The sequence below is a fragment of the Oncorhynchus kisutch genome, linkage group LG18 (assembly GCF_002021735.2).
Source record: "Oncorhynchus kisutch isolate 150728-3 linkage group LG18, Okis_V2, whole genome shotgun sequence".
In the NCBI taxonomy this organism is placed as follows: domain Eukaryota; kingdom Metazoa; phylum Chordata; class Actinopteri; order Salmoniformes; family Salmonidae; genus Oncorhynchus; species Oncorhynchus kisutch.
In genome coordinates this window covers 84,092,287-84,119,062 of record NC_034191.2, presented here as the reverse complement: position 1 = coordinate 84,119,062, position 26,776 = coordinate 84,092,287, and the positions used below count along the sequence as shown (strand labels likewise).

The 26,776-nt window shown below is 43.0% G+C and overlaps 1 protein-coding gene across 4 annotated transcripts in view; it reads right to left on the bottom strand.

The window, feature by feature from the left end:
• nktr (natural killer cell triggering receptor) overlaps window positions 1–26,776 on the bottom strand; it is a 129,911-nt gene that overhangs the window by 88,723 nt on the left and 14,412 nt on the right. For 3 of the 4 annotated variants that reach the window (XM_031796913.1, XM_031796915.1, XM_031796914.1), the window contains 2 exons: window positions 10,636–10,743; window positions 7,717–7,761 (listed from right to left, as the gene is read on the bottom strand). In XM_031796913.1, the coding sequence (XP_031652773.1) occupies window positions 7,717–7,761; window positions 10,636–10,743 (153 nt within the window). Of the gene's footprint in view, window positions 1–7,370; window positions 7,397–7,716; window positions 7,762–10,635; window positions 10,744–26,776 lie in introns of those variants that run through there. The other variant, XM_031796916.1, reaches the window with a different exon arrangement.

Here is a 26,776-nt window from a genome sequence, read left to right as displayed (position 1 = left end):
GAGAGAGAGAGAGAGAGAGGGGGGATAGAGAGATAGGGGGATAGAGAGAGAGAGAGAGAGAGAGAGAGAGGGGATAGAGAGAGAGAGAGGGATAGAGAGAGAGAGAGAGGGACAGAGAGTGAGGGATAGAGAGAGAGAGAGGGATAGAGAGAGAGAGGGACAGAGAGAGAGAGGGACAGAGAGAGAGAGGGACAGAGAGAGAGAGGGACAGAGAGAGAGGGGGACAGAGAGAGAGGGACAGAGAGGGAGAGATAGAGGGATAGAGAGAGAGATAGAGAGGGAGAGAGATAGATAGAGACAGAGAAAGAGAGAGAAAGAGGGATAGAGTGCGAAGTCACGTGTCCTCCCAGTATAGGACTGACAGATCAATAACCTGAGATAGAATAGAGGTTCTAATAATGTGATCACTAAAACAATCATCCCTCACCTTCAGACTGCTACATCCCTCACCTTTGTTGACATACATTAAATCGCCCCCGACCACCACTCTGCCCCCCGCCCCCTACCACCGCTCTGCTCACCGCCCTGCTCACTACCCTACCTGGAAAAGCTAATAACAGTGACACGGCTTGAGTGGCTACAGCTAACAGGAATTGAAAGGTAGAAACCCCCGGAGAAGGACACCATCAACTGGCTGGCTGGTTGACTGGCTAACTGGCTTGCTGACTGGCTAGCTCAGGGGCTCCCAAACATTTTATTAACTGTGGGACACACCTGGGGAGGTGTCCATTTCCCCGGGAACCACCAGAAAAACCTAACTTAGACCAAAGTAGTAAAAAAAACTTGATCCCAAACATTTATATTCTCATCAATATGTGGTAAGCTTTAATGGCAAATTTGAAGTAAATTACTAGAAAATAGCAATTTATTAATGGACAACAGATTTAGTTCCAATAGTTCAAATTCATTGTATTAGCCCATAGCTATCATTGATAGGCCTATAGTAATTATTGACATACACTAAACAAAAATATAAAACACAACATGTAAAGTGTTTGTTTCAAGGGCTGAAATAAGATCCCAGAAATATTCCATATGCACAAAAGCATATTTCTCTGAAATTCTGTGCTCAAATTAGTTTACATCCCTGTTAGTGAGCATTTGTCCTTTGCCAAGATAATCCACCTGACAGCTGGCATATCAATAAACGGATTAAAACAGCATGCTCATTACACAGATGCACCTTGTGCTGGGGACACAAGGCCACACAACACAATGGCACAGATGTCTCAAGTTGACGGTTCGTGCAATCTGCAGGAATGACCACCAGAGCTGTTGCCAGAGAATTCAATTTTAATTTCTCTACCATATGCAGCAACATCGTTTCAGAGAATTTGTACGTCCAACCGGCCTCACAACTGCAGACCACATGTCTGGCATCTTGTGGGTGAACGGTTTGTTCACAACATTGGCATCAGCAGAGTGTCCCATGGTGGCGGTGGGGTTATAGTATGGGCAGGTATAAGCTCAATATGAATGTTCAGAAAGGTCCATTGTGAGGCCCATTTCTTTTAAGGTATCTGTGGCCAACAGATGCATATCTGTATTCCCAGTCATGTGGAATCCATAGATTAGGGCCTCATGAATTTATTTAAATTGACTGATTTCCTCATATGAACTGTAAATCTTACATGTTGCGCTTATATTTTTTTTGTTCAGTATAGTATCAATATACATTAACATTCATAGACCTACAGAAATGATAGATTTAGTATCGATATACATTATCATTGATAGGCCTATAGTAATTATTTATCTAGCATAGATGTATATTATCATTGATAGGCCTATAGTAATTATTTATCTAGCATAGATATACATTAACATTCATAGACCTACAGAAATGATAGATTTAGTATCGATATACATTATCATTGATAGGCCTATAGTAATTATTTATCTAGCATAGATGTATATTATCATTGATAGGTCTATAGTAATTATTTATCTAGCATAGATATACATTATCATTGATAGGCCTATAGTAATGATTGATTTAGTATTAATATACATTATCATTGATAGGTCTATAGTAATTATTTATCTAGCATAGATGTATATTATCATTGATAGGTCTATAGTAATTATTTATCTAGCATAGATATACATTATCATTGATAGGCCTATAGTAATGATTGATTTAGTATTAATATACATTATCATTGATAGGCCTATAGTAATGATTGATTTAGTATTAATATACATTATCATTGATAGGCCTATAGTAATGATTGATTTAGTATTAATATACACTCCCCGGTCAAGAGTTTTAGAACACCGACTCAATTCCAGGGTTTTCCTCTATTTTCTACAGTGTAGAATAATAGCGAAGACATCAAAACTATGAAATAACACATATATATAACACATATGGAATCATGTAGTAACCAAACAAGGGTTAAACAAGTCAAAATATATTATATATTTGAGGTTCTTCAAATAGTCACCCTTTGCCTTGATGACAGCTCTGCACACTCTTGGCATTCTCTCAACCAGCTTCATCAAATCAATTAAATTTATAAAGCCCTTCGTACACCAGCTGATATCTCAAAGTGCTGTACAGAAACCCAGCCTAAAACCCCAAACAGCAAGCAATGCAGGTGTAGAAGCACGGTGGCTAGGAAAAACTCCCTAGAAAGGCCAAAACCTAGGAAGAAACCTAGAGAGGAACCAGGCTATGTGGGGTGGCCAGTCCTCTTCTGGCTGTGCCGGGTGGAGATTATAACAGAACATGGCCAAGATGTTCAAGTGTTCATAGATGACCAGCAGGGTCAAATAATAATAATCACAGTGGTTGTCGAGGGTGCAACAGGTCAGCACCTCAGGAGTAAAGAGAGAAAGAAAGAGATAATTAGAAACAGCATACTTAAATTCACACAGGACCACGGATAAGACAGGAGAAGTACTCCAGATATAACAGACTGACCCTAGCCCCCCGACACAAACTACTGCAGCATAAATACTGGAGGCTGAGACAGGAGGGGGTCGGGAGACACTGTAGCCCCATCCGATGATACCCCCGGACAGGGCCAAACAGGAAGGATATAACCCCACCCACTGCCAAAGCACAGCCCCCACACCACTAGATGGATATCTTCAACCACCAACTTACCATCCTGAGACAAGGCCAAGTATAGCCCACAAAGATCTCCCCCACGGCATTACCCAAGGGGGGGCGCTAACCCGGACAGGAAGATCACGTCAGTGACTCAACCCACTCAAGTGACGCACCCCTCCTAGGGACGGCATGAAAGAGCACCAGTAAGCTAGTGACTCAGCCCCTGTAATAGGGTTAGAGGCAGAGAATCCCAGTGTAGAGGGGAACCGGCCAGGGTAGTATTCACCTAGAACGCATTTCAATTAACAGGTGTGCCTTCTTAAAAGCTTGTTTGTGGAATTTTATGTGTTTGAGCCAATCAGTTGTGTTGTGACAAGGTAGGGGGGTATTTGTTAAAAGACAAAGTCCATATTATGGCAAGAACAGCTCAAATAAGCAAAGAGTAATGACAGTCCATCATTACTTTAAGACATGAAGGTCAGTCAATCTGGAAAATTTAAAGAACTTTGAAAGTTTCTTCAAGTGCAGTCGCAAAGACCATCAAGCACTATGATGAAACTGGCTCTCATGAGGACTGCCACAGGAATGGAAGACCCAGAGTTACCTCTGCTGCAGAGGAAAAGTTCATTAGTTACCAGCCTCAGAAATTGCAGACCAAATAAATGCTAGAGTTCAAGTAACATACACATCTCAACATCAACTGTTCAGAGGAGACTGAAATCAGGCCTTCATGGTTGAATTGCTGCAAAGAAACCACTACTAAAGGACACCAATAAGAAGAAGAGACTTCCTTGGGCCAAGAAACACGAGCAGTGGACATTAGACCGGTGGAAATTTGTCCTTTGGTCTGATGAGTCCACATTGGAGATGTTTGGTTCCGACCGCTGTCTTTGTGAGACGCAGAGTAGGTGAATGGATGATCTCTGCATGTGTGGTTCCCACCGTGAAGCATGGAGGAGGTGGTGTTATGGTGAGGGGGTGCTTTGCTGGTGACACGGTCTGTGATTTATTTTGAATTCAAGGCACACTTAACCAGCATGGCTACCAAAGCATTCTGCAGCAATACGCCATCCCATCTGGTTTGGGCTTAGTGGGACTATCATTTGTTTTTCAACAGGACAATGATCCATCACACCTCCAGGCTATGTAGGGGCTATGGAGGGCAGGGGAGAGCTTTGTATGCATCTCTGTGTGTGAAGTAAAGGTGGTCCAGGATATTTTTTAACAAAAATTTGGTAAAACTCATTTAAGTTGGCCTGCATTGAAGTCCCCGGCCACTAGGAGCACCGCTTCTGGGTGAGCATTTTCTTCTTTGCTTATGGCCTTCTAGAGTTGGTTGAGAGCGGTCTTAGTGCCAGCTCCACTTTCTGGTGGTAAATAGATGGCTACAGATAATACAGATGAGAACTCTCTTGGTAGATATGATAAGCTGTAGACCACACTAAGGTACTCTACCTCAGGCGAGCAATACCTTGAGACTTCTTTAATATTAGACATCGCGCACGAGCTGTTATTGACAAAAATATACACACCCCCACCCATCATCTTACCAGAGGTAGCGTCTCTGTTCTGCCGGTGCATGGAAAATCCCGCCAGCTCTATATTGTCCGTTTCACCGACACGTGGCTGAACGAAGAAACATAAGATGTTGCAGTTTTTAATGTCCCGTTGGTAGGATAACCGTAATATTAGGTCATTTATTTCCCTAACGATTGCACATTAGCAAGAAGAATGGAAGGCATTTGGAGTTTATTCGCTCGCCTCCGGATTCTCAGAAGGATCCCTGATCTGCGTCCCCTTTCCCAGCGTTTTTTCTTCACCCAAAAAGGCGTGGATCTGTGCCTGTTCCTGTTAGAGCAGGATATCCTTCTCGTCGGACTTGTTAAAAGAAAAAGTTTCTTCCAGTCCGTGGTGAGTAATCACTTTTCTGATGTCCAAAAGTTCTATTCGGTCATAAGAGACGGAAGCAGCAAAAAAAATGTGCACATTTGGTTGGGAGAATGTAAAACATCAGCTATGGTCTCGGCGCCATCTTTCATCTCTGCAGCAGAGGTTACTCTGGGTCTTCCTTTCCTGTGGCGATCCTCATGAGAGCCTGTTTCATCATAGAACTTGATTTTTGCGACTGAACTTGAATACATTTTCCAAGTTCTTGAAATTTTCCAAATTGACTGACCTTCATGTCTTCAAATCTTTCTAGGGCAGGCGTTCCGCTAGCGGAACCCCTCGACAACATTCCACTCAAAAGGCAGCGTGCGAAATTCAAATATATTTTTTTGAAATATGTAACTTTCACACATTAATAAGTCCAATACAGCAAATGAAAGATAAACTTCTTGTTATTAATCTACCCATCGTGTCCGATTTGAAAAAGGCTTTACAGCGAAAGCACAACATATGATTATGTTAGGTCATAGCCAAGTCAAAATAACACAGCCATTTTTCTGCCAAAGATAGGAGTCACAAAAAGCAGAGATATAGATAAAATGAATTACTAACCTTTGATGATCTTTATCAGATGACACTCATAGGACATCATGTTACACAATACATGAATGTTTTGTTCGATAATATGCATATTTATATCCAAAAATCTCAGTTTACATTGGCGCGTTATGTGGAGTAATGTTTTGTTTCCAAAACATCCGGTGAGTTTTCAGAAATACTCATAATAAACATTGATAAAAGATACAAGTTTTATTCACAGAATTAAAGATAGACTTCTCCTTAATGCAACCGCGGTGTCAGATAAATAAAAAAAACTTTGCGGAAAAAACATAATCTGAGAACGGCACTCAGAGCCCAATCCAGCCAAAGAAATATCCACCATGTTGGAGTCAACAGAACAGAAATAACATTATAAATATTCACTTACCTTTGATCATCTTCATCAGAAGGCACTCCCAGGAATCCCAGTTCGACAATAAATGACTGATTTGTTCCATAAAGTCCATAATTTATGTCCAAATAGCCACTTGTTGTTAGCGTGTTCAGCCCAGTAATCCATCTTCATGAGGCGCGAGCACTTCGTCCAGACAAAAACTCGAAAAGTTCCGTTACAGGTCGTAGAAACATGTCAAGCGATGTATGGAATCAATCTTTAGGATGTTTTTAACATAAATCATCAATAAGGTTCCAACCGGAGAATTTCATTGTCTGAAGAAAAGCACTGGAATGAGAGCCAACTCTGTCGGGCGTGCGCGTCACAAGCCTGAAACACTCTGCCTGACCCAGGACTCATTCAGCTGCCATTCCCCCCTCCTTTATAGCAGAAGTCTGAAACATGTTTCTAAAGACGGTTGACATCTAGTGGAAGCCATAGGAAGTGTAACTTGACCCCATAGACACTGTGTATTCTCGGTAGGCCAAGCTTTGAAAAATCCAACCAGGAGGTTTGTAGTTTCTCAGGCTTTCGCCTGCCATGAGTTCTGTTATACTCACAGACATCATTCAAACAGTTTTAGAAACTTCAGAGTGTTTTATATCCAATACTAATAATAATATGCATATATTAGCATCTGGGACAGAGTAGGAGGCAGTTCACTCTGGGCACGCTATTCATCCTAAAGTGAAAATGCTGCCCCCTATCCCAAAAAGGTTAAAGTAATGATGGACTGTCGTTTCTCTTTGGTTATTTGAGCTGTGCTTGCCATAATATGGACGTGGTCTTTTACCAAATAGGGCCACCTTCTGTATACCACCCCTACCTTGTCACAACACCACTGATTGGCTGAAACGCGTTGAGGAAAGAAATTCCACAAATTAACTTTTAACAAGGCATATCTGTTAATTGAAATGCATTCCAGGTGACTATCTCAAGAAGCTGGTTGCGAGAATGCCAAGTGTGTGCAAAGCTGTCATCAAGGCAAAGGGTGGCTACTTTCAAGAATCTCAAATATAAAATAGATTTGGATTTGTTTAACACTTTCTGGTTACCACATGATTCTATGTGTTACTTCATAGTTTTAATGTCTTCACTATTATTCTACATTGTAGAAAATAGTACAATTAAGAAAAACCCTGGAATGAGTAGGTGTGTCCAAACTTTTGACTGGTACTATCTATATATACAGTATATATCAAATCCCGCAACACACCTGGAACCTCGTTGTGGGTTTGGGAACCACTGGGCTAGCTAGCTGACTGACAGGCTGGCTGACTGACAGGCTGGCTGACTGACAGGCTGGCTGACTGACTGACAGGCTGGCTGGCTGGCTGGCTGACTGACCTAGGCAGACATCTTGTATTGAGCTGGGGGAGGTGGAGTGGTACAGGTTGACATTGTGTTACTGAGCTGAGGACAGTCTCTTACCTTCTCATTTTGCAAAAGACCACACTCTATAAATAAAAGAATATGTTGAACATTTTAGGCAGGAAGATTGGAGCTTGAAATAAAGAAAATAGATTAGCGTCTCCATGCTGAATCACAAAGCTCACTACTAGATACGTTGACTAGATGGAAGGCAATACAATAAAGAGTTAACAGCACAACTTAAAACTGGCATCTCACCACCAGTTACCTATCTGTCTGTCCATGCAACTACAGGCATGCAGTCGTAGTCTCTAAGATAGAGGTGCACAGCAGCATATTCTTTTTTAGATATGAATTCAAAGGGAGATTACGGTATTATATCTGATTAATAGATCCTACTCCTTACCTTCAAAGTAGCCTCCATATATGGATTCCCCTCCTCTTCCATTGCCTGCAAGAAGATTTAAGTAAGTAAGAATGTATGGAAATCACTAGGGCATCAGATAGATAGACATTTATAAACTACCGTTCAACAGTTTGGGGTCACTTAGAAATGTCTTCTTTTTTTTAAAGGCAAATTTTTTTGTCCATTAAAATAAGATCAAATTGATCAGAAATACAGTGTAGACATTGTTAATGTTGTAAATGACTATTGCAGCTGGAAACGGCAGATTTTTTCATGGAATATCTACATAGGCGTACAGATGCACATTATCAGCAACCATCACTCCTCCCAGTGAAGATGCGACTCTGGGATACTGGCCTTCTAGGCAGAGTTGCAAAGAAAAGCCATATCTCAGACTGGCCAATAAAAATAAAAGAATAAGATGGACAAAATAACAGACAGACACTGGACAGAAGAACTTTGCCTAGAAGGCCAGCATCCCGGAGTCGCCTCTTCACTGTTGACTGGTGCTTTGCGGGTACTATTTAATGAAATGTAATTTGAGGACTTGTGAGGCATCTATTTCTCAAACTAGACACTAATGTACTTGTCCTCTTGCTCAGTTGTGCACCGGGGTCTCCCACTCATCTTTCTATTCTGGTTAGAGCCAATTTGCGCTTTTTCTGTGAAGGGAGTAGTACACCGTGTTGTACGAGATCTTCAGTTTCTTGTCAATTTCTAATATGGAATAGCCTTCATTTCTCAGATTAAGAGTAGACTGAAGAGTTTCAGAAGAAAGGTCTTCGTTTCTGGTCATTTTGGGCCTGTAATCGAACCCACACATGCTAATGCTCCAGATACTCAACTAGCCTAAAGGAGGCCAGATTTATTGCTTCTTTAATTAGAACAGTTTTTAGTTGTGCTAACATAATTGCAAAAGGGTTTTCTAATGATCAATTAGACTTTTAAAATGATAAACTTTGATTAGCTAACACAATGTGCCATGGAACACAGGAGTGGTGGTTGCTGATAATGGGCCTCTGTACTCCTGTGTAGATATTCCATTTTAAAAAATCAGCAAATCTGCCGTTTCCAGCTACAATAGTCATTTACAACATTAACAATGTCTGCACTCTATTTCTGATCAATTTGATCTTATTTTAATGGACAAAAAAATCATGTTTTTCTTTCACACAAACACACTACTGGTCAACAATTTTACAACACCTACTCATTCAAGGGTTTTTCTTTATTTTCACAATTTTCTACATTGTAGAATAATAGTGAAGACATCAAAACAATGAAATAACACATATGGAATCATGTGGTAACCAAAAAATGTGTTAAACAAATCAAAATATATTTTAGATTCTTCAAAGTAGCCACCCTTTGGCACCAATGAGAGCTTTGCACACTCTTGGCGTTATCTCAACCAGCTTCAAGAGGTAAGGGGTAATCACCTGGAATGCATTTCAATTAACAGGTGTGCCTTCTTAAAAAGTTCATTTGTGGAATTTCTTTCCTCCTTAATGCATTTGAGACAATCAGTTGTGCTGTGACAAGGTAGGGGGGTATTTGGTAAAAGACCAAGTCCATATTATGTCAAGAACAGCTCAAAAAAGCAAAGAGAAACGACAGTCCATCATTACTTTAAGACATGAAGGTCAGCCAATACGGAAAATTTCAAGAACTTTGAAAGTTACTTCAAGTGCAGTCGCAAAAACCATCAAGCCCTATGATGAAACTGTATCTCATGAGGACTGCCACAGGAAAGGACCTTGGCTGCAGAGGATAAGTTCATTACAGTTAACTGCACCTCAGCCCCTCAGATTGCAGCCCAAATAAATGCTTCACAGAGTTCAAGTAACAGACACATCTCAACATCAACTGTTCAGGAGAGACTGCGTTGATCACGCCTTCATGGTCAAATTGCTGCAAAGAAACCACTACTTAAGAACACCAATAAGAAGAAGAGACTTGCTTGGGCCAAGAAACACAAGCAATGGACATTAGACCGGTGGAAATATGTCCTTTGGTTTGATGAGTCCAAATGTGAGATTTTTGCTTCCAACTGCCGTATCTTTGTGAGATGCAGAGTAGGTGAATCCACCTTGAAGCAAGGAGAAGGTGTGATGGTGTGTGGGTGCTTTGCTGGTGGCGACACTGTCGGTGATTTATTTTGAATTCAAGGCAACCTTAACCAGCATGGCTACCAAAGCACTCTGCAGCGATATGCCATCCCGTCTGGTTTGGGCTCAACAGGACAATGACCCAAAACACACATCCATGCTGTGTAAGGGCTATTTGACCAAGAGTGATGGAGTGCTGCATTAGATGACCTAGCCTCGACAATCACCCGACCTCAACCCAATTGAGATGGTTTAGGATGAGTTGGACCACAGAGTGAAGGAAAATCAGCCAACAATTGCCCAGCATATGTGGGAACTGTTGGAAAAACATTCCTCATTCAGCTGGTTGAGAGAATGCCAACAGTGTGCAAAGCTATCATCAAGGCAAAGGGTGGCCACTTTGAAGAATCTCAAATATCAAATATAGTTTGTTTTGTTGAACACTTTGTTGGTTACTACATGATTCCATGTGTTATTTCATAGTTTTGACGTCTTCACTATTATTCTACAATGTAGAAAATAGTCCAAATAAAGACAAACCCTTGAATGAGTCGGTGTCCAAACTTTGGACTGGTACTGTATGTATATTACACAATATATTGTGTAGGTTTACCCTATGAAGATGTAATATATTGTGTAGGTTTACCCTATGAAGATGTAATATATTGTGTAGGTTTACCCTATGAAGATGTAATATATTGTGTAGGTTTACCCTATGAAGATGTAATATATTGTGTAGGTTTACCCTATGAAGATGTAATATATTGTGTAGGTTTACCCTATGAAGATGTAATATATTGTGTAGGTTTACCCTCGGTGAAGTCTCCTCCCTGTATCATGAAGTTCTTTACAACTCTGTGAAATGTGGAGCCTTTAAAACACAGCTTTTTCCCTGTGCTTTTCCCAGTTCCTCTCTCACCTGTAAAAACACAGTTACAGAATGAACTAAATGAATGTGTTTGAAGTTGTAATAGTCGTATGTACAGGATACACATGGTATACAACATCCAACCAAATGCTTACTGCTGGTTCCTTCTCCACAATAAGACAAAATAAAATATAATCATAGGAACATAAAGTAAATGGCTCAATAGAATAGAATAAATGTTTAAGCATAATACAGGAAGTCAATTTATACTCCAATATTTTATACTTCCAACATGTCTCATGTCCTTTTGGGGAAAGGAGGATTGGGGGGCAAGTTTCAATTGTGCAGTATTTAGCAATCATAATAAGAGTCTGGTAGCAGCAGTTGAGATGTGTGTGTGTAGCGTGTGTGTGTGTAGCGTGTGTGTGTGTAGCGTGTGTGTGTGTAGCGTGTGTGTGTAGCGTGTGTGTGTAGCGTGTGTGTGTGTAGCGTGTGTGTGTGTGTGTAGCGTGTGTGTGTGTGTAGCGTGTGTGTGTGTGTAGCGTGTGTGTGTGTAGCGTGTGTGTGTGTAGTGTGTGTGTAGTGCGTGTAGTGTGTGTGTGTGTGTGTGTGTGTAGTGTGTGTGTAGTGGTGTGTGTAGTGTGTAGTGTGTGTGTGTAGTGTGTGTGTAGTGTGTGTGTGTAGTGTGTGTGTGTGTGTAGTGTGTGTGTGTAGTGTGTGTGTAGTGTGTGTGTGTAGTGTGTGTGTAGTGTGTGTGTAGTGTGTTAGTGTGTGTAGTGTGTGTGTAGTGTGTGTGTGTAGTGTGTGTGGTGTAGTGTGTGTGTGTGTGTAGTGTGTGTGTAGTGTGTGTGTAGTGTGTGTAGTGTGTGTGTAGTGTGTGTGTGTAGTGTGTGTGTGTGTAGTGTGTGTGTGTGTAGTGTGTGTAGTGTGTGTAGTGTGTGTGTAGTGTGTGTAGTGTGTGTGTGTAGTGTGTGTGTGTAGTGTGTGTGTGTAGTGTGTGTAGTGTGTGTAGTGTGTGTAGTGTGTGTGTAGTGTGTGTGTGTGTGTGTGTAGTGTGTGTGTAGTGTGTGTGTGTGTGTAGTGTGTGTGTGTAGTGTGTGTGTGTGTGTAGTGTGTGTGTAGTGTGTGTGTGTAGTGTGTGTGTGTGTGTAGTGGTGTGTGTGTGTGTGTGTGTGTAGTGTGTGTGTGTGTGTAGTGTGTGTAGTGTGTAGTGTGTGTGTGTAGTGTGTGTGTGTGTAGTGTGTGTGTGTGTGTGTGTGTGTGTGTGTAGTGTGTGTGTGTAGTGTGTGTAGTGTGTAGTGTGTGTGTGTAGTGTGTAGTGTGTGTGTGTGTAGTGTGTGTGTGTAGTGTGTGTGTGTGTGTAGTGTGTGTGTGTGTGTGTGGTGTGTGTGTGTGTAGTGTGTGTGTGTAGTGTGTGTAGTGTGTGTGTGTAGTGTGTAGTGTGTGTATGTGTGTGTGTGTGTGTAGTGTGTGTGTAGTGTGTGTAGTGTGTGTGTGTAGTGTGTGTGTAGTGTGTGTAGTGTGTGTGTAGTGTGTGTAGTGTGTAGTGTGTGTGTAGTGTGTGTAGTGTGTGTAGTGTGTGGATGAAGGTTATTATTTTAAACTAAAACAATCACTTGTTTTTGTAAACTGAAATAAAACAAACCTGTTACTAAAAGTATTATTTTAAATCCCTCTTAAAAACCCCAACTATTATCGTAGACCCCAGAACAAACTAAAATAACAACCATCATGAATTACATGAGGTGTTAGTTCTCCATTTAGGGCAAAATCAACTAAAACGTTTTTCAATTATGTTTAAGTGTTTTTTTCAAGCCTCAATCTGGGGGGGGGGGGGGGGGGGGGGGTGTCACATTGACTTTCCCTTCTTAGATGTTGCAAACATCAAGCAACGGTAGAGTGCCATGTCAGACTGTGCAGGTAGAGTGCCATGTCAGACTGTGCAGGTAGAGTGCCATGTCAGACTGTGCAGGTAGAGTGCCATGTCAGACTGTGCAGGTAGAGTGCCATGTCAGACTGTGCAGGTAGAGTGCCATGTCAGACTGTGCAGGTAGAGTGCCATGTCAGACTGTGCAGGTAGAGTGCCATGTCAGACTGTGCAGGTAGAGTGCTATGTCAGACTGTGCAGGTAGAGTGCCATGTCAGACTGTGCAGGTAGAGTGCCATGTCAGACTGTGCAGGTAGAGTGCCATGTCAGACTGTGCAGGTAGAGTGCCATGTCAGACTGTGCAGGTAGAGTGCCATGTCAGACTGTGCAGGTAGAGTGCCATGTCAGACTGTGCAGGTAGAGTGCCATGTCAGACTGTGCAGGTAGAGTGCCATGTCAGACTGTGCAGGTAGAGTGCCATGTCAGACTGTGCAGGTAGAGTGCCATGTCAGACTGTGCAGGTAGAGTGCCATGTCAGACTGTGCAGGTAGAGTGCCATGTCAGACTGTGCAGGTAGAGTGCCATGTCAGAATTGGCATGTAGCAGGTAGAGTGCCATGTCAGACTGTGCAGTTGGGCACCATATCAGACTGTGCAGTTGGGCACCAGACAGCTATAACATGTTGGTCATGTTCCTCTGCTCAGACGTTGCCAACTGGATCTTACATCTGGATAGGTATCAGCTAACCACAACATATGCTATAGCAGTCTGTTGTCCGATTGCACAGTCGATGACAATGCATGCAACCATTGGTTGATGCATGCAATGTCGGAGTAGGGGAACGCAACCATGATGCGGTTAGCTGATACGTAAAATACCTATCCAGGTTTTGTAAGCTCTGGCAGGAGTCAGCAACTTCTGAGCAGAGGAACGCAATATTTCGCTCTCACACTATCTTCACATGTTAATAAAAAATGAAAATGTGAAATGTCTTCAGTCAATAATTATTCAACCCCTTTGCTATGGCAAGCCTAAATAAGTTCAGGAGTAAACATTTGCTTAACAAGTCACATAATAATTTGCATGGACTCACTGTGTGCAATAACAGTATTTAACATGATTTTTGAATGGACTAACACATCTCTTTACCCCACACACACAATTATCTGTACGGCCCCTCAGTCGAGCAGTGAATTTCAAACACAGATTCAACAACAAAGACCAAGGAGGTTTTCCAATACCTCACAAAGAAGGGCCCTGGTAGAATGGTAAAAAAAAGAAAAAGACATTGAATCCATCTTTCAGTATGGTGAAGTTATTAATTACACACCACCCGAAGTATCAATACACCCAGTCACTACAAAGATACAGGCGTCCTTCCTACCCCAGTTGCCGCTCAGGGATTTCACAATGAGGCCAATGGTGACTTTAAAACTGTTAAAGGAGTTTAATGGCTGTGATAGGAGAAAACTGAAGCCTGGTCAACAACATTGTAATTTCTCCACAATTCTAACCAATACACGTGATTAGCAAATGTTATAGCGGGTGTAGCGAAATGCTGCAGTCGACAAGGTTGTTCTGGCTCTGAGTTATATAATGAGCTAACGTTGTGTCAAATGGACAATGTGCCGATCCTCTCCAACCTGGCAGGGTATAATTTGATATGAAATCTTTTCTTAATTTATACACTAATCAACGCTGATCAGGCCTGCTCCTGGCCGATATGCAGCCCTAGCTGAGAAAAAAACCCAAATCCCTGCAAAGTAGAATAGTAGCCTAGGCTACAATGCATTTTATGAATGCCCATGTGGTAGCCACCGTTTGTAAAACAGGCAATTTACCTTTAATCCCAGTCATTTGGTGACATTAAATTGTGTTAATGCAGATCATTTTACGTAAACGTGGTTTTGCAGATTTCACACTTACGAAATAAACCAAAACTTGTTTCTCACACTACCAAATCAAATTGTATTGGTCACATACACGTGATTAGCAGATGTTATTGCAGGTGTAGTGAAATGTTTGTGTTTCTAGCTCCAACAGTGCAGTAATATCTAACAAATTACACAATATATACCCAACACACACAAATCTAAGTAGGACTGAAGACAATATACATATGGACGAGCGATGTCAGAGCAGAACGGACTAAGATACCGTAGAAAGAATACAGTATATACACGTGATGAGTAATGCAAGATATGAAAATATCTTTACGTGACGAAGAATATAGATGACAGTATCTACATATGAGATGAGTAATGCAAGATATGAAAATATCTTTACGTGACGAAGAATATAGATGACAGTATCTACATATGAGATGAGTAATGTAGATATGTTAACATATTTACGTGACGAAGAATATAGATGACAGTATCTACATATGAGATGAGTAATGCAAGATATGGTAACATTAAAGTGACTAGTGTTCCATTCCTGAAAGTGGCCAGTGATTTCTAGTCTATGCCTATAGGCAGCTGCCTCTAAATGTGCTAGTGATGGCTGTTTAACAGTCTGATGGCCTTGAGATAGAAGCTGTTTTTCAGTCTCTCGGTCCCAGCTTTGATGCACCTGTACTGACCTCGCCTTCTGGATGATAGCGGGGTGAACAGGCCGTAGCTCAAGTGGTTGATGTCCTTGATGATCTCCTTGGCCTTCCTGTGACAATGGGTGCTGTAGGTGTCCTGGAGGGCGGGAAGTTTGCCCCTGGTAATGCTTTGGGCAGACCGCACCACCCTCTGGAGTGCCTTGCGGTGGCTGACGGTGAAATTGCCGTACCAAGTGGTGATACAGCCCGATAGGATGCGCACAATGGTACATCTGTAAAAGTTTGTGAGGGTCTTAGGAGACAAGCCGAATTTCTTCAGCCTCCTGAGGTTGAAGAGGCGCTGTTGCGCCTTGTTCACCACACTGTGTGAGGGTGGTCCATTCCAGTTTGTCAGTGATGTGTACACCAAGGAACTTGAAGCTTTCCACCTTCTCCACTGCGGTCCAGTCAATGTAGATAGGGGGGTGCACCCTCTGCTGCTTCCTGAAGTCAACGATTATGTCCTTTGTTTTGTTAATGTTGAGTGAGGTTGTTTTCCAGGCGCCACACTACCAGAGCCCTCACCTCCTCCCTGTAGGCTGTTTCGTCATCGTTGGTAATCAAGCCTACTACTGTTGTGTCGTCTGCAAACTTGATGATTGAGCTGGAGACGTGCTTGGCCACACAGTCATGGGTGAACAGGAAGTACCCGAGGGGGCTGAGCACGCACCCTTGTGGGGCCCCAGTGTTGAGGATTAGCGGAGTGGAGCTGATGTTTCCTGCCTTCACCACCTGGGAACTCCCGTCAGGATGTCCAGGACCCAGTTGCACAGGGCGGGATTCAGACCCAGGGCTTCGAGCTTAATGATGAGCTTGGAGGGTACTATGGTGTTAAATGCTGAGCTGTAGTCAATAAACAGTATTCTTGTACTGACGTTGCATCAAAAGGCAATTTGGAACTCGGTTGCGAGTGTTGCAATCAAGGGCAGTCAGTTTTTACGCACTACGCGCTTCAGCACTCAGCGGTCCGAGCTTGTGTGGCCTACCACTTCGCAGCTGAGCTGTTGTTGCTCCTAGACGCTTTCACTTCACAATAACAGCACTTTAAGTTGACCGGGGCAACTCTTAACAGGGCAGATATTTAAACTGACTTGTTGGAAAGGTGACATCATATGACGGTGCCACGTTGAAAGTCACTGAGCTCTTCAGTAAGGCCATTCTACTGCTAATGTTTGTCTATGGAGATTGAATTGCTGTATGCTCAATTGTTTACACCGGTCAGCAACGGGTGTGGCTGAAATAGCCGAATCCACTCATTTTGAAGGGGTGTCCACATACTAGCGTAGCTTGTCTACAGTTTTGTTGGTGTATCGAGTCAGTCAGATGTTTCTATAGGCAGTCATTTCGGTAGGCCTAATGGGAGATTGGATGCGCAGCACGTGTGTAAAGGGAGCGGTCGGATTGAGACGTGACATTTACTCCTGAGGTGCTGACTTGCTGCACCCTCAACAACTACTGTGATTATCATTATTTGACCATGCTGGTCATTTATGAACATCTTGGCCATGTTCTGTTATAATCTCCACCCGGCACAGCCAGAAGAGGACTGGCCACCCCTCATAGCCTGGTTCCTCTCTAGGTTTCTTCTTAGGTTTTGGCCTTTCTAGGGAGTTTTTCCTAGCCACCGTGCTTCTACACCTGCATTGCTTGATGATTGGGGGTTTAGGCTGGTTTTCTGTACAGCACTTTGAGATATCAGCTGGTGTACGAAGGGCTATATAAAAATATATATATAAAAAAAAGAGAATGTAGGGAGAAGAACTGTGACCACTGGCTAGGTCACTTTTTTGTTGGAGTCTCTAATGCACATAACACATGGAAGGAACACTCAAATCTACGAGAATTAACAGTTGTCTTCGAGAGAAGAGAGATGGATTGGGATGTGAGGGGGTGTCGATCCCCCTTCCTAAATATCACTCATATTTAGGAAGGGGGAATGGCAAATACAATGTAAGTAATTGAATTTATGTACCCCTAATTGCACCGAATACATCTGTTTATCCTACAGCTATTGTAAACAGTAATCATGAGCCTATAAACCAAAGTTACACTGTTAGCACAGAGGCGGTGTGCAATAGTAGGAAGACCACATTATGCAGCTCACCCTGCACTATCAGCTCCACTTGTGTGTAGAAGGTAGTTGTTAGTTGGTTATTACTGCATGGTCGGAACTAGAAGCACAAGCATTTCGCTACACTCGCATTAACATCTGCTAACCATGTGTATGTGACAAATAAAATTTGAATACCATGAGTAAGTCTTCCTCTGATATGCTTCCCAGTAAAGCATTAAAAACAATCAAGTAACCCAGAAAAGTGCTAAAAAAATAGCACATTAACATATGTAGCCCAAGAAACAAGGTCCATGAAGTCAATAACTTGCTTGTAACAGATGACATTCCTATTCTGACTATCTCTGAAACTCTCTTAGATAATACCTTGATGCTACAGTGGTAGCAATACATGGTTATAACATCTACAGAAAATACAGAAATGCCAACGGGGGCGGTGTTGCTGTTTATATTCAGAACCACATTCCTGTAACGCTTAGAGAGGATGTCATGTTAAATACTGTTGAAGTAATATGGCTACAGGTTCATCTGCCTCACCTAAAGCCCATTCTGGTGGGAAGCTGCTATAGACCACCAAATGCTAACAGTCAGTATCTGGATAATGTGTGAGAAATGCTTGATAATGTATGTGATATCAACAGAGAAGTATATTTTCTGGGTGATTTAAATATTGACTGGTAATCGTCAAGCTGCCCACTCAGGAAAACACTTTGAGCTGTAACCAGTGACTCCAACCGGGATCATGTTGTCAGTCAACCTACCAGGGTAGTTTACAAACAGCACAGGAATTAAACCAACATGTATTGGTCACATATTTACAAATGTTGCAGATATTTGCTACAAAGCAATAACCAAATACATAGGATGTAGTGATCACAATATAAATAGCCATATCTAGGAAAACCAAAGTTCCAAAGGCTGGGCCTGATATAGTGTATAAGAGGTCAGGCTGGGCCTAATATAGTGTATAAGAGGTCAGGCTGGGCCTAATATAGTGTATAAGAGGTCAGGCTGGGCCTAATATAGTGTATAAGAGGTCAGGCTGGGCCTAATATAGTGTATAAGAGGTCAGGCTGGGCCTAATATAGTGTATAAGAGGTCAGGCTGGGCCTAATATAGTGTATAAGAGGTCAGGCTGGGCCTAATATAGTGTATAAGAGGTCAGGCTGGGCCTAATATAGTGTATAAGAGGTCAGGCTGGGCCTAATATAGTGTATAAGAGGTCAGGCTGGGCCTAATATAGTGTATAAGAGGTCAGGCTGGGCCTAATATAGTGTATAAGAGGTCAGGCTGGGCCTAATATAGTGTATAAGAGGTCAGGCTGGGCCTAATATAGTGTATAAGAGGTCAGGCTGGGCCTAATATAGTGTATAAGAGGTCAGGCGGGGCCTCATATAGTGTATAAGAGGTCAGGCTGGGCCTAATATAGTGTATAAGAGGACAGGCTGGGCCTGATATAGTGTATAAGAGGTCAGGCTGGGCCTGATATAGTGTATAAGAGGTCAGGCTGGGCCTAATATAGTGTATAAGAGGACAGGCTGGGCCTGATATAGTGTATAAGAGGTCAGGCTGGGCCTAATATAGTGTATAAGAGGTCAGGCTGGGCCTAATATAGTGTATAAGAGGTCAGGCTGGGCCTAATATAGTGTATAAGAGGTCAGGCTGGGCCTAATATAGTGTATAAGAGGTCAGGCTGGGCCTCATATAGTGTATAAGAGGTCAGGCTGGGCCTCATATAGTGTATAAGAGGTCAGGCTGGGCCTCATATAGTGTATAAGAGGTCAGGCTGGGCCTCATATAGTGTATAAGAGGTCAGGCTGGGCCTAATATAGTGTATAAGAGGTCAGGCTGGGCCTAATATAGTGTATAAGAGGTCAGGCTGGGCCTAATATAGTGTATAAGAGGTCAGGCTGGGCCTAATATAGTGTATAAGAGGTCAGGCTGGGCCTAATATAGTGTATAAGAGGTCAGGCTGGGCCTCATATAGTGTATAAGAGGTCAGGCTGGGCCTCATATAGTGTATAAGAGGTCAGGCTGGGCCTAATATAGTGTATAAGAGGTCAGGCTGGGCCTAATATAGTGTATAAGAGGTCAGGCTGGGCCTAATATAGTGTATAAGAGGTCAGGCTGGGCCTGATATAGTGTATAAGAGGTCAGGCTGGGCCTAATATAGTGTATAAGAGGTCAGGCTGGGCCTAATATAGTGTATAAGAGGTCAGGCTGGGCCTAATATAGTGTATAAGAGGTCAGGCTGGGCCTAATATAGTGTATAAGAGGACAGGCTGGGCCTAATATAGTGTATAAGAGGTCAGGCTGGGCCTAATATAGTGTATAAGAGGTCAGGCTGGGCCTAATATAGTGTATAAGAGGACAGGCTGGGCCTAATATAGTGTATAAGAGGTCAGGCTGGGCCTGATATAGTGTATAAGAGGTCAGGCTGGGCCTAATATAGTGTATAAGAGGTCAGGCTGGGCCTAATATAGTGTATAAGAGGACAGGCTGGGCCTCATATAGTGTATAAGAGGACAGGCTGGGCCTAATATAGTGTATAAGAGGTCAGGCTGGGCCTAATATAGTGTATAAGAGGTCAGGCTGGGCCTGATATAGTGTATAAGAGGTCAGGCTGGGCCTAATATAGTGTATAAGAGGACAGGCTGGGCCTCATATAGTGTATAAGAGGTCAGGCTGGGCCTAATATAGTGTATAAGAGGTCAGGCTGGGCCTAATATAGTGTATAAGAGGTCAGGCTGGGCCTAATATAGTGTATAAGAGGTCAGGCTGGGCCTAATATAGTGTATAAGAGGTCAGGCTGGGCCTCATATAGTGTATAAGAGGTCAGGCTGGGCCTAATATAGTGTATAAGAGGTCAGGCTGGGCCTAATATAGTGTATAAGAGGTCAGGCTGGGCCTAATATAGTGTATAAGAGGTCAGGCTGGGCCTAATATAGTGTATAAGAGGTCAGGCTGGGCCTAATATAGTGTATAAGAGGTCAGGCTGGGCCTAATATAGTGTATAAGAGGTCATACAATAAGTTTTGTAGTGATTCCTATGCTGATGATGTAAAGAATATTTGCTGGTCTGTGGTGTGTAATGAGGAGCAACCAGACGCTGCACTTGACACATTTATGAAATTCCTTATTCCAGTTACTAATAAGCATGCACCCATTAAGAAAATGACTGTAAAAACTGTTAAATCCCCTTGGATTGATGAGGAATTGAAAAATTGTATGGTTGCGAAGGATGAGGCAAAAGGTATGGCAATTAAGTCTGGCAGCTCAACTGATTAGCAAACGTACTGCAAATTATGAAATCACGTGACTAAACTAATTAAAAGGAAACTACACTCTGAAACAAAGATAAATTATGTAAAGAATGATAATAAAAAGCTTTGTGGCACCTTAAATGACATTTTGGGGAAAAAAGCCAACTCGGCTCCATCATTCATTGAATCAGATGGCAAGATAAGCAAACATAGGGATGACATGCCAGCAACAAACACTGACACTGTACATCCAAGTATATCGGACCAAATTATGACAGACACGAATTGTACTTTTGAATTCCGTAAAGTCAGTGTGGAAGAGGTGAAAATTGTATTGTCTATCAACAATGACAAGCCACCGGGGTCTGACAACCTGGATGGAAAATTACTGAGGATAATAGCAGACGATATTGCCACATCTTCAATTTAAGCCGACTATGGAGCGTGTGCCCTCAGGCCTGGAGGGAAGCTAGTCATTCCGCTTACACAAATGACTGATGATTGGCTGAGAGAAATTGATGATAAAATGATTGTGGGTGCGGTCTTGCTAGACTTCCGTGCAGTTTTTGTCTGCTGCTGGAAAAACTTCTGTGTTATGGCTTTTCACCCCCTGCTATAATGTGGATAAAGAGGTACCTGTCTAACAGAACACAGAGGGTGTTATGGCTTTTCACCCCCTGCTATAATGTGGATAAAGAGGTACCTGTCTAACAGAACACAGAGGGTGTTATGGCTTTTCACCCCCTGCTATAATGTGGATAAAGAGGTACTTTTCTAACAGAACACAGAGGGTTCTTTAACGGCAGCCTCACTAATATAATCCACTTAGTATCAGGAATTCCCCAGGGTAGGTGTTTAGGCCCCTTGCTTTCTCAATTTTTACTAACGACATGCCACTGACTGTGTCTATGTATGCAGATGACTCAACAATATCCACGTCAGCTACTACAGCGACTGACATGACTGCAACACTCAACAAAGAGCTGCAATTAGTTTCAGAATGGGTGGCAAGGAATAACTTAGTCATAAATATTTCTAAAACTAAAAGCATTGTATTTGGAACAAAACACTCACTAAACCCTAAACCTCAACTAAATCTTGTAATAAATAATGTGGAAATTGAGCAAGTTGAGATGACTAAACTGCTTGGAGTAACACTAGATTGCAAACTCATGGTGAAAACATATTGATGCAGTAGTAGCGAAGATGTGGAGAAGTCTGTCTATAATAAAGCGCTACTCTGCCTTCTTAACAACACCATCAACAAGGCAGGTCCTACAGGACCTAGTTTTGTTGCACCTGGACTACTGTTCAGTCGTGTGGTCAGGTGACAAAAAAAGGACGTAGGAAAATTTAAATTGGCTCAAAACAGGGCAGCACGGCTGGCCCTTGGATGTACAGAGAGCTAATTTTAATAATATGCATGTCAATCTCTCCTGGTTCAAAGTGGAGGAGAGATGGACTTCATCACTACTTGTATTTGTGAGAAGTATTGACATGTTGAATGCACTGAGCTGTCCGTCTAAACTACTGGCACACAGCTCAGATACCCATGTATTCCCCACAAGACATTCCACAAGAGGTATCTTCACAGTCCATGTCCAGAACAGAATATGTGAGGGGCTCAGTACTACATAGAGCCATTACTCCATGGAACTCTATTCCACATCAGGTAACTGATGCAGCAGTAAAATTAGATTTTAAAAAACAGATAAAAAAAAACCACCTTATGGAACAGCGGGGACTGTGAAGCAACACAAACATTGGCAGACACATACATACACATGGGATTTAGTAATTTAGTACTGTAGATGTGTGGTAGTGGTGGAGTAGGGGCCTGAGGGCACACAGAGTGTTGTGAGATCTGTGAATGTATTGTATTGTTTTAAAAATGGTATAAACTGCCTTAATTTTGCTGGACCCCAGGAAGAGTAGCTGCTGCCTTGGCAGGAACTAATGGGGATCCATAATAAACCCCAGGAAGAGTAGCTGCTGCCTTGGCAGGAACTAATGGGGATCCATTATAAACCCCAGGAAGAGTAGCTGCTGCCTTGGCTGCCTTGGAACTAATGGGGATCCATAACAAATACAACACAAATACACAGGCAAAGACAGACCGACATGGAGACAACCGAGACCGGCTACATCACCCTCGCCCCCTTCCTCCCCTATCACCTCCTCCCACACATGTCCCCGTCAGCATGCTTTGGCTCTCTGGAAGCCTGTCCCGGTGTCTCTTATTGGGATTTAAAGGAAACCGAAACCCCTGTAAACACCACTTGAACTGGAGAGAAATGTGTGAGCGTCGGGAAACTGTCCAAAAGCACAACCCTCCCTTTATAAATGAGCAGAGGAAAAGGGGTCTAATTTCCCATCCTAACACCTCCCACCGCTTGCCAGAGAGACAGAGACCCACTGTGCTTCAAAATCCTGTCTCCAGCCACCAGGCAACCTGTTACTATCTGAACAGTCATCAGGTTTATGAAACTCTCTCATGTGGTTTAACTTGCTCATTAACACCATCTGAAGGCAGTCAGAAACCAGCCTATAGTACACTTACAACCACTCCAACAGTCCAGAATGTATCGCATACTGAGGGCGGGAGGTAGCCTAGTGGTTAGAGCATTGAACCATTAACAGAAAAGTCACAAATATGTCTGTGCCCTTGAGCAAGGCACTTAACTCTAATTTGCTCCAGGGGAGCCGTACTTTTATGGCTGACCCTGTAAAACAACACATTTCCGGTGTATGTGTAAAAAAAAAAAACATTACAAATATATATTATTTTACATTTAACACACAGTGCATTAGGATTCAGAACCCTTGACTTTTTACACATTGTTACATTACAGCCTTATTTATTTATTTTATTTTTTATTTCACCTTTATTTAACCAGGTGGCTAGTTGAGAACAAGTTCTCATTTACAACTGCGACCTGGCCAATATAAAGCATAGCAGTGTGAACAGACAACACAGAGTTACACATGGAGTAAACAATTAACATGTCAATAACACAGTAGAGAGAAAAAAAAGGGGAGTCTATATACATTGTGTGCAAAAGGCATGAGGAGGTAGGCGAATGATTACAATTTTGCAGATTAACACTGGAGTGATAAATGATCAGATGGACATGTACAGGTAGAGATACTGGTGTGCAAAAGAGCAGAAAAGTAAATAAATATAAACAGTATGGGGATGAGGTAGGTAAATTGGGTGGGCTATTTTAGCGATTAAACTATGTACAGCTGCAGCAATCGGTTAGCTGCTCAGAGGGCAGATGTTTGAAGTTGGTGAGGGAGATAAAAGTCTCCAACTTCAGCGATTTTTGCAATTCGTTTCAGTCACAGGCAGCAGAGAACTGGAACGAAAGGCGGCCAAATGAGGTGTGGGCTTAGGGATGATCAGTGAGATACACCTGCTAGAGCGCGTGCTACGGGTGGGTGTTGCCATCGTGACCAGTGAACTGAGATAAGGCGGCGCTTTACCTAGCATGGACTTGTAGATGACCTGGAGCCAGTGGGTCTGGCGACGAATATGTAGCGAGGGCCAGCCGACTAGAGCATACAGGTCGCAGTGGTGGGTGTTTGTTACGTTCCCCAGATTATGTGTTGTAGTTTGTGTATTTACATGTGTTTATTTCAGGAAATGGCTTCCTGAAATCCCTCAAGCAGCTGATTGGTCGACTCCAGGCTAATTGGAGAGCTGACCCCGCCCCCTCGTCAAGACGCAGCTGTCTACAATTACCCATTCCTTCTGAAGATATATAAAAGCCAGTTTTCTGTTCAGGAGGAAGAGCTTTTTGGAGAGAGATTTTGCTAGAGAGATTTGTTAGAGATTTGTTAGAGATTTTGCTGGGAGTACATTGCTGGAAAGTGGTATGTTCTGTGAGTTTGTTGCTCAGATAGAGCTTATTTGACATCCTTTGTTTCTTAGTTTGTTTGTGAAATTGTTTTATATTCCGTTTCATTTGTTCCCAGGGGGGAAGGGGAAGGCACCTTGGGAGTGTTTAGGCAAGAGGCCCGCGGGCATACATATACCCGTAGCATATTCGCTGTCTATGCACACTAGGTAAGACCTGGGCGGACCACCCCTTGTATTTTGGTTAGGGCACCAGGTGGTGCTAAATTAGGTAAGTAGTGGGTAGGCAGGTAAGATAGGAGAGGGGGGGCTTTGAGATTTACTTTCTTTGCTTTCGTCCAGCCCCTTTTCCCCATATTACCGTGTAAAGGAATAAAGTCCTTGTAAACGGTACCACATTCTGCCTGTTGTCATCCTTACTCGCACCTACAGTCCATAACTTTTTCGCTTCACGGAGTGTTTAGTTGTAGCAGGGTGTTGCGTTCCCTCATCATAGAGGCGTGCGTAACAGTGTTATAAGGTGCTTTAGTAACAAAATGGATGGCACTGTGATAAACTGCATCCAGTTTGCTGAGTAGAGTATTGGAAGCTATTTTGTAGATGACATCGCCGAAGTCGAGGATCGGTAGGATAGTCAGTTTTACGAGGGTAAGTTTGGCGGCGTGAGTGAAGGAGGCTTTGTTGCAGAATAGAAAGCCGACTCTAGATTTGATTTTAAATTGGAGATGTTTGAGTCTGGAAGGAGAGTTTGCAGTCTAGCCAGACACCTAGGTACTTATAGATGTCCACATATTCTAGGTCGGAACCATCCAGGGTGGTGATGCTAGTCGGGCGTGCGGGTGCAGGCAGCGAACGGTTGAAAAGCATGCATTTGGTTTTACTAGCGTTTAAGAGCAGTTGGAGGCCACGGAAGAAGTGTTGTATGGCGTTGAAGCTCGTTTGGAGGTTAGATAGCACAGTGTCCAAGGAAGGGCCGGAAGTATACAGAATGGTGTCGTCTGCGTAGAGGTGGATCAGGGAATCGCCCGCAGCAAGAGCAACATCATTGATATATACAGAGAAAAGAGTCGGCCCGAGAATTGAACCCTGTGGCACCCCCATAGAGACTGCCAGAGGACCGGACAACATGCCCTCCGATTTGACACACTGAACTCTGTCTGCAAAGTAGTTGGTGAACCAGGCAAGGCAGTCATTAGAAAAACCGAGGCTACTGAGTCTGCCGATAAGAATATGGTGATTGACAGAGTCGAAAGCCTTGGCAAGGTCGATGAAGACGGCTGCACAGTACTGTCTTTTATCGATGGCGGTTATGATATCGTTTAGTACCTTGAGCGTGGCTGAGGTGTACCAGTGACCGGCTCGGAAACCAGATTGCACTGCAGAGAAGGTACGGTGGGATTCGAGATGGTCAGTGATCTATTTGTTAACTTGGCTTTCGAAGACCTTAGATAGGCAGGGCAGGATGGATATAGGTCTGTAACAGTTTGGGTCCAGGGGTGTCTCCCCCTTTGAAGAGGGGGATGACTGCGGCAGCTTTCCAATCCTTGGGGATCTCAGACGATATGAAAGAGGTTGAACAGGCTGGTAATAGGGGTTGCGACAATGGCGGCAGATAGTTTCAGAAATAGAGGGTCCAGATTGTCAAGCCCAGCTGATTTGTACGGGTCCAGGTTTACAGCAGGAAGCAACAGTGACAAGATCAATAAAAATGTGGTCAGATGAAGCAGATGCTAAGCTACAGGACTGTTTTGCTAGCACAGACTGGAATATGTTCCGGGATTCCTCCGGTGGCATTGAGGAGTACACCACATCAGTCACTGGCTTCATCAATAAGTGCATCAATGACGTCGTCCCTACAGTGACTGTACAAACACCCCAGAAGTCATGAATTCCAGGCAATATCTGCACTGAGCTAAAAGTCCATTCAAGGAGCGGGACTCTAGCCCAGAAGCTCATAAGAAATCCCGCAATGCCCTCCGACGAACCATCCAACAAGCAAAGCATCATTACAGGACTAAGATCTAATCGTACTACAATGGCTCCGACGCTCATCGAATGTGGCAGGGCTTGCAAACCATTACAGACTACAAAAGGGAAGCACAGCCGAGAGCTGCCCAGTAACACGAGCCCAAAAGATGAGCTAAATTACTTTAATGCTCGCTTCGAGGCAAGTAACACTGAATCATGCATGAGAACATCAGCTGTTCCGGACGACTGTGTGACCACGCAGCCGATGTGAGCAAGACCTTTAAACAGGTCAACATCCCCAAGGCCTCAGGGCGAGACGGATTGCCAGGACATGTACTCAGAGCATGCGCTGACCAACTGGCAAGTGTTTTCACTGACATTTTCAACCTCTCCCTGTCTTAGTCTGTAATACCATGTTTCAAGCAGACCACCATAGTCCCTGGGCCCAAGAACACCATGGTAACCT